The sequence below is a fragment of the Heptranchias perlo genome, chromosome 14, assembly GCF_035084215.1.
Source record: "Heptranchias perlo isolate sHepPer1 chromosome 14, sHepPer1.hap1, whole genome shotgun sequence".
In the NCBI taxonomy this organism is placed as follows: domain Eukaryota; kingdom Metazoa; phylum Chordata; class Chondrichthyes; order Hexanchiformes; family Hexanchidae; genus Heptranchias; species Heptranchias perlo.
In genome coordinates this window covers 12,349,490-12,362,007 of record NC_090338.1, presented here as the reverse complement: position 1 = coordinate 12,362,007, position 12,518 = coordinate 12,349,490, and the positions used below count along the sequence as shown (strand labels likewise).

At 46.0% G+C, this 12,518-nt stretch overlaps 1 protein-coding gene across 5 annotated transcripts in view; it reads left to right on the top strand.

Annotated features, from left to right (window-relative positions):
- LOC137332313 (protocadherin-1-like) overlaps positions 1–6,924 on the top strand; it is a 301,656-nt gene extending 294,732 nt beyond the window's left edge. For 2 of the 5 annotated variants that reach the window (XM_067996044.1, XM_067996043.1), the window contains exon 4: positions 2,716–6,924. In XM_067996044.1, coding sequence (XP_067852145.1) covers positions 2,716–3,101 — 386 coding nt within the window. In that variant the 3' untranslated portion in view covers positions 3,102–6,924. The remainder of the gene's footprint in view (positions 1–2,715) is intronic. The other 3 variants (XM_067996047.1, XM_067996045.1, XR_010965630.1) reach the window with 2 other exon arrangements.
- The last annotated feature ends 5,594 nt before the right edge of the window (positions 6,925–12,518 follow it).

Below are 12,518 nucleotides of genomic sequence, written 5' to 3'. Positions count from 1 at the left end.
TCTATGTCTTGGCTAATAAAGAAAAGTATCCTGTATGCCTTCTTAACCACCTTATCTACCTGTCCTGTTACCTTCAGGGATCTGTGGACATGCGTTCCAAGTCCCTCTCTTCCTCTACACCTCTCAGTATCCTCCCATTTATTCTGTATTCCCTTGACTTGTTTGACCTCTCCAAATGCATTACCTCACACTTCTCTGGATTGAATTCCATTTGCCACTTTTCTGCCCACCTGACCAGTTCATTGATATCTTCCCGCAGTCTACAGCTTTCCTCCTCACTATCAACCACACGACCAATTTTTGAATCACCTGCAAACTTCTTAATCATGCCCCCTACATTTAAGTCTAATCATTAACATATACCACAAAAAGCAAGGGCCATGGTACTGAGCCCTGCGGAACCCCCCACTGGAAACAGCCTTCCAGTCAAAAAAACACCCGTCGACCATTACCCTTTGCTTCCTGCCACTGAGCCAGTTTTGGAATTAATTTATCACTTTCCCTTGGATCCCATGGACTTTTACTTTTTTGACCCCAGTCTGCCATGTCCTTGTCAAAAGCCTTGCTAAAATCCATGTAGACTATATCAAACGCACTACCCTCATCGATCCTGCTTGTTACCTGCTCAAAAAAATTCAATCAAGTTAGTCAGACACGACCATCCCTTAACAAATCCATGCTGATTGTCCTTGATTAATCCGTGCCTTTCTAAATGATGGTTTATATTGTCCCTCAGAATCGATTCCAATAATTTGCCCACCACCGAGGTTAGACTGACTGGCCTGTATTGAGTTTTATTTTCTTCCATCCTTCAAATGAGGATAATATGGAGCACACACTTCATGAACTTTACACCATGGTTCCCAATACCAAACAGGCTTGATCTTCATTTATTTTTTCTCCTCGTCGCTGCTCATCTTTTCTGATTTCCCTAATGAGCAGCTGGGTACATGGGCAGCAAACTTCTTTGCTTCTTCTCAATGTACCTCTGAGTTAGCAAAAGATGGGTTAAGAAGTCCAGGGAATTAAAACCACACTCTACCCTCCCCTCCACAAAATTTCTCCCCATTTCTCCACTCCTCTCATCCCGGCTGGCCTCCAGTACCAAGCTCATATGCGAGTCTGGAAAATGTCATTAGGCTATTCTATCATGGGGATATCATAACTGACCCTGATCTTGTCGTCATTCGCCATCTCATAGGAACATAGGAACAGGAGTAGGCCATTCAGCCCCTCGTGCCTGCTCCGCCATTTGATAAGATCATGGCTGATCTGTGATCGAACTCCATATACCCGCCTTTGGCCCATATCTCTTAATACCTTTGGTTGCCAAAAAGCTGTCTATCTCAGATTTAAATTTAGCAATTGAGCTAGTATCAATTGCCGTTTGCGGAAGAGAGTTCCAAACTTCTACCACCCTTTGTGTGTAGAAATGTTTTCTAATCTCGCTCCTGAAAGTCTGGCTCTAATTTTTAGACTGTGCCCCCTACTCCTAGAATCCCCAACCAGCGAAAAAGGTTTATCTCTATCCACCCTATCTGTTCCCCTTAATATCTTATAAACTTCGATCAGATCACCCCTGAACCTTCGAAACTCTGAGACTACAACCCCAATTTGTGTAATCTCTCCTCGTAACTTAACCCTTGAAGTCCGGGTATCATTCTAGTAAACCTAGGCTGCACTCCCTCCAAGGCCAAAATGTCCTTCCGAAGGTGCGGTGCCCAGAACTGCTCACAGTGCTCCAGGTGCGGTCTAACCGGGGTTTTGTATAGCTGCAGCATAACTCCTGCCCCCTTGCCTCACACAAGAACTTTCCATTGATGCTCATTGGGTTACCTTTCCCACCGTTGACACAGTTGACATTAGCTAACTCAGCACACACCAGGACAGGAGCTGGCAAGATGCTGTAATGGGGACATGGCAGGGTTGGTACGCCGGAAAGATTAGATTAAATGGGCTGAACGGCCTTCTCCATCAGAATCCCTCTTGTTTGGCTCAGTTCCACACACCGTGGTAAGTTTATCAACTTAAAAATCGAGGAGGACAGAAAAAGCTTTTAAGGTAGAGAAATGTGAACACGATTAATAGTGTTCCACAGGCAAAGGACTGGCGATTTTTATCATTGTATTCTTCAGTATTCGGTCGAAAAATAACCTGAATTGACATCCTGATTACCTAGCTGCTGAACCTATTTCTTTATCCCGGCTCGACTATTCCTAATTCACACCAAGTCCCGTTCACCCATCTCTGTGCTCGCTGACCTACATTGGCTTCCGGTCCTGCAACGCCTCAAATTTAAAATTCCACAGCCTAGCACCTCCCTCTCTCTGTAACCTCCTCCAGCCCTGCAACCCTCCGAGATCTCTGCACTCCTCCGATCTTGCGCATCCCCGATTTCCTTTGCCCCACCAGTGGCGGCCGTGCCTTCAGCTGCCTCGGCCCAAAGCTCTGGAATTCCCTCCCGAAATCTCTCTGCCTCCCCACCTCTCTCTCCTCCTTTGACACGCTCCTCAAAACCTACCTCTTTGACCAAGCTTTTGGTCACCAGTCCGAATATCTACTTACGTCAAATTCTGTCTGATTACACTCCTGTGAAGCGTCTAAGGACCTTTTGCTACATTAAAGGTGCTATATAAATGCAAGTTGTTGTTGTTTGAGAATGGGCAGTAGACAGCAAACTAATGATTTTATTTTTCTTCATATATGTCCATGTAGATCTCAGACCGCTGCCTGACGTGGCTATGACTGGGAATTGTACAAGAGAATGCACAGAGTTTGGCCATTCTGATACCTGCTGGATGCCGGGCCAACCTTCCCCCAACAGGAAGAAGAAAGACGCCCCCAATCTTTCCACCTTTGTGCCTTACGAAGAACGGGGGAGCCAGGATCGTCTGACCAACGGGAGCCCGCGGCTCACGGAGGACCGTAATGCCAAGATGGCCAACATCCGCTTCATACCGACGTTCAGTGCCTTCTCCAGTTCGAACCACGAGCCCAACAAGGACTCGGCTCTGGAAGAAATCCCACTCACCCAACCCCCTGACTACCAGCAGGCCTCCGCCCCTGCCCCCCAGAATTCCAAGCGGGAGATTTATCTGTAAGGAGCGAGGGAGCCTGCTTTTGTGCCTGTTTGAAGGTGTTTTAACACACGGAAATGCAAGGGTTAAGAAACATTAAAAAAAAAATCAAAGAGTACAGGAAAAACAAAAAAAAAATACAAAGGCTTTTATTGTCCACACTACAATTCTACCGCAAATTTGAACTTCAAGAAGGTACGGGATTGAAATGGCGCTGTTTCTAATCGCGTATTTTCCAGGGATTTCCACACCATCAGTGGACCGTTCAACCCCAGCTGACGTCAACAGCGGAGGAAAAGAAAACACAAGCGGATCAGCGGTCAAAACCCCAAACTTGACTCCCACGACACGATAAATCGCTCCGTCGCTGCCGAACTTCTTAACCACATGCGATTGATTTTTCTTTTATTTTTGTTTGTTCTCGTTTCCTGTGTGTGGAGGAAGGTGTGTGGGGGGGGGGGTGGGGGGGTGGGGTGCGGGGGTTTGGAAGAAAATACGGTTGGTTCATGTCATCCATGTGGGTGGTGATGTCGGGGGAAGGGAAACCAAAAAAAAAAAACTTACACTCTTGTAATTCTAGACTCGGCACCTCAGTGCCAAAACTCATTGTGGAAACACTCGCCTGGCACATGTTCGTCCTAACCGCAGGGACCAATCAGCACAGCAATACGTTAGTGTCGCTGTGCTCTGTGTAAAATGTAACCTTCAGATGATAATATGAATTGCACCTCGTTTGGTTCAAATATCGGGAGACTAAATCAATTTCACCTTTCATGTTGCTTGCGGCATGAAAGCGAAGCCATCTTAAGTTGCGTTGATTGTTTTCCTCATGTAAATAATTTGAAGGGTAGCGACGAAAAGTCGTTTGGTAAACGTAACTGCGGGATTCTTTCAGTGACCATTTCAGTTGGCGTTGGTTGGTCGCGACCTTTACGCTCTCTGCTACTCATGGTTGTTTCTGAAAACGGGCGCTGGTGAACCATGACCTTTACCCTTTCTGCTACTCGTAGTTTCCTCTTATTTTTAAACGAGAAAACACCTTAATCTGCCGTTTTAAGTTTCGTCATTTTGCATGACAATTGTGGTTCCTAGTGCCACTTAATTTGAGATCACACCATTGAAAGGGAGATGTATACCTCAGCCCCCTCATCTGTGGTCCTCTGGGATGATCATAGCCATTGCTGGATTTGATGTCTGCTCTTGCTGAATGTTATGTGGCATGCACTGTCAATGTGGACAATTCACTTTGATCTCAGCACAGAGCACAAGATTTCATGCCAGAGCCATGCCCTTGTAAGGATGTTGGCTTTCCATGAGAGAACCCATCATGTTGAATGGCAATTTTGCCTTCTGTAGGCACCAGACTCAGCAATAGTGCCTACCCTAATGATATTACTTTGATTTGAGGTGTGTGTGTGTGTGGGTGCTATGTCCCTCGTACTGGTGGGATAGGGAGACATAGACCTCCCAGAGGAAAGGGAGGGAGAAAAGATGTTTAATCACATTGGCTGCAGCTGCATAACATACGATCAGGGATGCAGTTGTGTTTTCCCCAAATGGACGAGTATAGTTACAATACTTTTAGATGTTCTTATTATGCAACGGTCATTGTGCCAATTTTATAAAAGTATCTTCTGGTCTGAAGGCTGGGGATAGCCTGCAGTGGTAAATTGGTTATGGGATTGGATAGATGGCTTTGACATATTGATGTCGTACTCATATGGTGAAAGTGGAAAATATTTTTGTCATCAAGTAAAAACTGGCAAAACCCCCAACTATCACCAAGTCCATTCCATTGCCCAGCAGGATCAAGACATCTTACAGCATTTTAAACTAATTTTATGACCAGCTATGGATCACAGCATTGTTACCTACCAACCGACCATTTCAACCTTTTAGTTTAACGATGCAACGACCCTTCTCTGATTATGGTCTTAATTGTGGTCATTATATCCAATTATTGCACCTTTGCCAATTGCACCCAATTCCCAACTTGTGGACAATTCACTCTTATCTCAGCACAGATGTCAATTCAGATAGATGGTGGTGTATATGTATAAAGAAAATGTTATGTTAGCATGATTATTGCTCTGTTGTCACAAAATGTTTCCATTTGCATCTTTTTTGTGTGTATGTATTTTCTTTTGATTCATCATCTGTGATAGAGCCCTGTTAAATTTGTAATTAGACCTCATCCCTTTCAGGTCCAGAATTCCCAAGCTTTGTGACTGGAGGGAAGCAGTACTTACTTTGTGCCTTGTTCAGTGAAAGGGTGGAGATGAGGACAGGGATGAAAAAGCAAAGGGAGGTGTGGGGAGAGTTGACTCATTCAAGCTCAACTGTAATCTGCAGTGCTTTTCACATGTAAGATTCATTAGTCGAGACCGAGGGTCCATTTTTGAGCAAGTGGAGGTGGGGGGAAACCTTGGTGTACTAAAATTGATGGAACTCACAGCACGAAATTATAGCCAATTTCCAAATCAGACTTAAACGTCGTATTGCAACTTTACGCAGAGATCAATCGAACTGTACACTTTGAATTCATCCAGTAAACACTGGATGTTTTGAATAGGATATTTGGGCTTTGGTTTTTCTGACTGTGTAAGATTGGTGGTACTCTGGAGTTATTATATTATGGATGCACTGTTCGAGGCAGGAGCACTGGTGGCCACTTTCAGAGTTCTGACATCTCCAATTCTCAGGAGGTAGTGGAGGCTCGGTATTCCTTGAGTAAAGATCGCTTGGCAATTTGGCAGTATCAGCTTCTCAGCCACTCGCAGTTGACTCTTTTCCTTTAGTCGCCAAGGCCGATCAGCAAATTGAGCTGGGACTGTGATAGAAAAAGAATCAACACCACCTAGCTAATCTTCACAACCACAAGTCTCCAGTCTGAGGTCTTTGCTGGAAATTTAGTAAGAGCTAAGTGTCCGTTTAGGGAGATTGGAGCTGAAGTGTTTAAAGGTGCCTTGTAATATAATTAAGCTGCAGTTTGCCTGACGCGGGAGTCTTGTAATTAGAATAGTTACGACAACAGAAAAAAAAAGCCTCCATGATCTTACAGGTACCAAAAATGCCCAGAAAGTGTCGAGGTGGCGGAAAGACACATCGGCTCCTAAGAGGCCACTTGTCTTGCATTTGTTACCGGAGCTAGCTGACGCATTTCTGTGTTTCATTGTATGAAAATGGATACAATGGTAGATTATATATGTATTTATAAAGTATTGTGTCGCGATGTAGCTTGCCATGTGATACCCTGGACCAGAAATACAGCAACACATGCACCTGTAGAAGGACCAATACTTTACTGAGTCTGTACCATATATCTTGCTAGTACCGGTGCACCCTAAAACAGTCCCACAATGGGTTATTTTTTGTGGGGGTGGGCGGGAAACCAGAGTCCTTGAGATTTGGCTAGAAGCAGCATACGCTGTTTAGATCATTTGAACTTCAATGTTGGTTCTATTTATATAATTAATTTAATTGCTTGTATGCCATGTTTTTGTACAGTTTTATGTACATGCAAATGTTGCTTTTATATAAAAAAAAATCAGCAAATGGAAGTATGTTACTATTTTTAGATGGGTTTAATGTGTAATCAGAATCATATTGTTAAGGGTGTTTGAAAACACATGTAATGCTTTACTAGTTAATCCACTGGCTTCCTATGTTAATTATGAGATTTGCGCGGGCAGTGAGCACAGTTCTTGATTTATATATATTTTTTTTCTATTGTTAAGCATGTAAACAAATTCTTGGCCCTCATTTGCTGAGCAGTCAACAGAGAAGAAAAAAAAATCATTGTAATTATCCCTCCCTCTCAAAGCTTTACAATAAAATGGGAAAATGAGCTGCCTTTGTCCATGAGACTTTCTCTCTCTCTTTTCCAACTGGTTCATGCGTCTTCTATTGTCTTGGTTCATCTCCTGAAGGTGTTGGCCCAGAGAAAAAAAACACAGCACCAACATCTGGCTTGGTGTAAAGCCACTGCCGTCTTCTGCTCCTGACCCTGCTGGAAGTATCTGGGGACAGCTGGTGGTCATCTACTTCAAGTAAGGCTGGTGTGCGCTTGGCAGGGGGAAGGGGGGAGTGAGGGGCAGATGTGGTGCTGAGCAAAAGCTCAAGGCCACTGGCCCAGTAGTACATTTTTTTATTTGAAAAGGGCGCTTTTCACCCAACAGCTGGCCATTTATTTTGAGAATCCTTGGCCTGAATCCCAAAGTGAGCTTCACATCTGCCTGGTTCAGGATTCAGGGTGGTGTCCTGCCATTTGGCATAACCCAGGACGGGAAGGAGGATATTCTGGCCTAGGAATTCCCACCTCACCTTCCCCTCCGAGTCCCCCGCCCACCCCCAGGTTTAAGCCCCCCTCTTCTGTTAGAGGCCACGTTTGGGGCAGATGGAGGCTCCGCCTCAGATGGTTCTGCAGAAACTTGGAGCGGCCTAATTTCCGGCCCCTTCACTGCACTTATGCTGGGAGTGTGCCACTTGGACCATTGATTTTTTTTTGGCCCTGTTAATTCAATAAATTGGGACATTTTTCAACAGGGACGGAGAAGGTTAAAGGAGAGACTCGAGTAGAGGTTTTCAAAATTCTAAAAGATTGGTTGGCAAATCAGAAACAAGGGGACATGGGCTTGAAATTGCCACTCAAACTCAAAGGAGGAGTGTGAAATATTGGATGGGATAAACATAGCGAGAGAGGAAGAATTAAGGGGTTTAGCATCTTTGAAAGTAGATAACTTGCCAGGCCCGTATGAAATGTATCCCAGGCTGTTAAGAGAAGCAAGGGAGGAAATAGTGGAGGCTCTGACCATCATTTTCCAATCGTCCCTGGCTATAGGCATGGTGCCGGAGGATTGGAGGACCGCTAACGTTGCACCGTTGTTTAAAAAGGGAGAAAGGGATAGACTGAGTGATTAATGGCCAGTCAGTCTAATCTCGTCGGTGGGCAAATTATTGGAAACAATTCTGAGGGACTGTATTAATCGACTGTATTAATTAGAAAGGCACGGATTAATCAAAGACAGTCAGTATGGATTTGTTAAGGGAAGGTCAAGTCTGACTAACTTGATTGAATTTTTTGAGGCGGTAACAAGGAGGGTCGATAAGGGTAGCGTGTTTGATGTATTCCACAAAGGCTTTTGACAAGGTCCCACATGACAGACTGGTCAAAAAAGTAAAAGCCCATGGGATCCAAGGGAAAGTGGCAAGTTGGATCCAAAATTGGCTCAGTGGCAGGAAGCAAAGGGTAATGGTCGACGGGTGTTTTTGTGACTGGAAAGCTGTTTCCAGTTGGGTTCCACAGGGCTCAGTACTAGGTCCCTTGCTTTTTGTGATATAAATGATTTAGACCTAAATGTAGGGGGGCATGATTAAGAAGTTTGCAGACGATATAAAAATTGGCCATGTGGTTGATAAAGAGGAGGAATGCTGTAAACTGCAGGAAGATATCAATGGACTGGTCAGGTGGGCAGAAAAGTGGCAAATGGAATTCAATCCGGAGAAGTGTGAGGTAATGCATTTGAGGAGGTCAAACAAGGCAAGGGAATACACAATAAATGGGAGGATACTGAGAGGTGTAGAGGAAGAGAGGGACCTTGGAGTGCATGTCCAAAAATCCCTGAAGGTAGCAGGACAAGTAGATAAGGTGGTTAAGAAGGCATACGGGATACTTTCCTTTATTAGTCGAGGCATAGAGTATAAGAGCAGGGAGGTTATGCTGGAACTGTATAAAACACTGGTTAGGCCACAGGTAGAGTACTGTACAGGAAAGATGTGAGTACACTAGCTAGGATGCAGAGGAGATTTACGATGTTGCCAGGACTGGAGAATTTTAGCTATGGAGAAAGATTGAATAGACTGGGGTTGTTGGAGGCTGAGGGGAGATTTAATTGAGGTGTATAAAATTATGAGGGGCCTCGATAGAGTGAACAGGAAGGAGCTATTTCCCTTAACAAATGGTTCAGTGACCAGGGGGGAACAGATTTAAAGTAATTGGTACAAGGTTTAGAGGGGAGCTGAGGAGAAACTTTTTCACCCAGAGGGTGGTATGGGGTCTGGAACTCACTGCCTGAAAGGGTGGTAGAGGCAGAAACCCTCATCACATTTAAAAAGTACTTGGATATGCACTTGAAGTGCCGTAACCAACAAGGCTATGGACCACGTGCTGGAAAGTGCAATTAGACATGATGAGCCCGATGTTAGCAGGGCTGCGGGTTCTCGGCGGGGGGGCTATCGCGCCCGGTGAAATTAGTCAGCTTCCCGCGCGATTGTAGCATCCAATCCACTAATTGGATCCACTTACCTTCTCCTCCGGGTTCCCCACTGCTGACCTGCGCGTCGGGCGGGCTGCGCATGCGCAGTAAGATCTGTCAGCTGGAGGAGCTCTATTTAAAGGGGCAGTCCTCCACTGACAGATGCTGCTACAAACAGAAAAAATTACAGCATGGAGCAGCCCAGGGGGAAGGCTGCTCCCAGTTTAATGATGCCTCACTCCAGGTATCAATACATGGGGTGAGGAGGAGGGGGAGGACAGAGATCTTCCCCCCCCGGCAGGCGGGAGGAAGCGGCCTGCCTCTGCCACCAGGAAGGCCTGGCTCGAGGTGGCAGAGGAGGTCACCTGCACCACCAACATATCGCCCACCTGCATACAGTGCAGGAGGCGCTCCAATGACCTCAGTAGGTCAGCCAAAGTGAGTACATGTAGTCTTTCCCCTACATGTAGTCTGCCACATCACCGCCCCCACCCCACAACTCCTTCGGCACTGCCAACACTACTCTGTCACATCACCCCTCATACCCACTCAAACCTCATCCTCATCTTACCTGCACTTACTCACCTCGCCAGTACTCATCCCGCCACTACCACTCAACCCAATCCTCATACAATCTCATGGCTCTATCTCATACTCACCCTCTCATGCATTTCTTTCACGGCCAGCCTCACTCAACCTGCAACTACCTGTACTGCAGCCACAGGGCATGCATCACATATGTGCAATAGGCAGCGTAAGGCAAACGTGTCGTGAGCATGAAGGGGATGCACAAGGGTGTTTGAGGGTTTGTCATGGTTGTTACATGTATTGAATTTCTGACCAACTCACATCACATATTATATTGGCACCACTACTGCCATGTCTTCGGGAATCTTGTCTGGTCTGTGCAATAATGCCCTTTCCTGAGGATCACAATGAAGACCCACACCTGATGCCACCCATTGTGTCACTGCAGAGTGGGTGTAGGTGTATTTGCAGGGCTCTTTTGTGCAGACGGCTGAGAGATGTCGGTGATGTCCCCGGTTGCACCCTGGAAGGATGCGGAGGAGAGGTTGTTGAGGGCAGTGGTGACTTTGACAGCGACAGGTAAGAAGATGGTGCTCGGGCCAGCCAGGAGCAGCTTGGCATGAAGGAGGCTGCAAATGTCCACGACTACATGTCGAGTGAATCTGAGCCTCCATGTGCACTGCTGCTCAGAGAGGTCCAGGAAGCTGAGCCTCGGTCTGTGGACCCTGCGACGCATCTCTCTCTGCCGCTGCCCTCCCTCCTGCTGTGTAGGTGGATGTGTCCCAGCACTCTGTTGTGGAGCTCCACGTGTCAGAGGTGGATGGCGAGGCTGGTGATGCTGTTCGCCCTCTGAGGAGGTCATGACTACAGCTACGGCGGCCCCCATCCGGCAGACATACATCTGAGGGGGTCCGCAAGGTAGGTACATGTGTCTGGACACCGGGGTAAGTATGCGAGTATTTCACCCGATAGCGGGTGCCAAAATGCTGCCCGATAACTCTTTTTCAGCTCGCACAGACAAGATGGGCCGAATGGTCGCCTTCTATGCTGTAAATTTCTATGATTCTATGAAACAACAAAGGGGAAGTTATAAGACTTTTTTTCATACAGAGAGTTATTAAGACATGGAATGTTTTGCCAGAAGTGACTATAGAGGCAGAGACTATGAGGGTCATTTTAACATTTGGCGATAAATGTAAAACAGTTGGCATCAGATCAGTCACCCATTTATACACTTTCCCCGATTTTCTTTTCCATTGACTCCTCTGCTTTCCCCCTCCTGTTAAGTATCCTCTGAAGGGGTCAATTTTTGAGGCTGAAGCACCCTTGCTTATCTATTTGTCCCTTGTCGTTTTTGCCTTTAACACCTCCTGATTGCTCCTCCTTACTGCACCACCTCAAGGGCCGAGATAGCTCCTTTACGCTGCGATGGACCTGAATACGCAGCATCCCAGATGTGGTCTGACCCAGGGCACGTCATTCCTTCCGCACAACTTCTGGAGACTTGATCTCAACTGATTTGGCAGCATAGCCCAGCATCCTGTTTGCTTTGTTTATTAGTGTCTCGCACTGCTTGAGAAAGGCAAGCTATGAGTCAATGACTATTCAGGCGCTAAATTGGGCCATGTAGCGCCCGTTGTTTCGGCGTTACGCGGCCTCCCGAAGTGCTAAGATGGCGTCCTGGCTGTGCACGCACATTTCCAACGTGACGTGCGCCAGACGCCATTTTGGTATAGGAGATAGCGCAGGCACAGATAACGAATGCCGGAAGCATGTAAAGTAAGGAGAAAATGGATACAATCAATGTGCAACGCTGATTTAAAGTGATAGACACCATTTTGGGACTTAACGCTCAACTCAATGCACAGTCTTAACCCCGACCATCTGAACATGTCCTAGGTTCTTGGAGGGCCCCCACCAGCGCTATTTAAAGGGACCATGCAGGATTTACAGGTTAGTGGCTGGATTATTGCTTCTGGCTGCTGAGACATTTGTAACTGTTTTTGGAGGTGTCCTATACTTGAATACTAGGACAAGGGGACATATCCGAACATTTAGAGCCAGGACGTGCAGGAGTGAAATTAGGAAAGGCTTCTACACGCAAAGGGTGAGAGAAGTTTGGAACGCTCTTCTGCAAACAGCAGTTGATGCTCGCTCAATTGTGAATTCTACATCTGAGATTGATAGATTTCTGTGATCCAAGGGTATTAAGGGATATGGGGCTAAGGCGGGTATAAGGAGTTAGGTCACAGGTCCGCCATGATCTCATTGAATGGTGGAACAGGCTCGAGGGGCTAAATGCCACTGCCACTTGCTGCCTCCTGATATGTGCCACCTTCTAGGGAGGTAGATAGGGCTTTAAACTAAATAAGGAGGGGAGGGTCCCGGTGGAAAGAAATCTAGAATGCTAAAGAGAAAAGACAAAGAAGCAGTGCAGGAAAGTGATTAGGGTAAGGATAACCAGATTGTGTCAGGAAGGGACAGAGCGTACAAACAAAAGACAACAAATAGGGTCCGGGTAAGAAAAAATGGTAATAAGACAAATAGGGCCATAGTACAAAAAAATGTTAAGGTGACTAAAAATGTTAAAAAGACAAATCTAAAGGCATTGTATCTGAATGTACGAAGCATTCGTAATAAGGTACATGAATTAACAGCG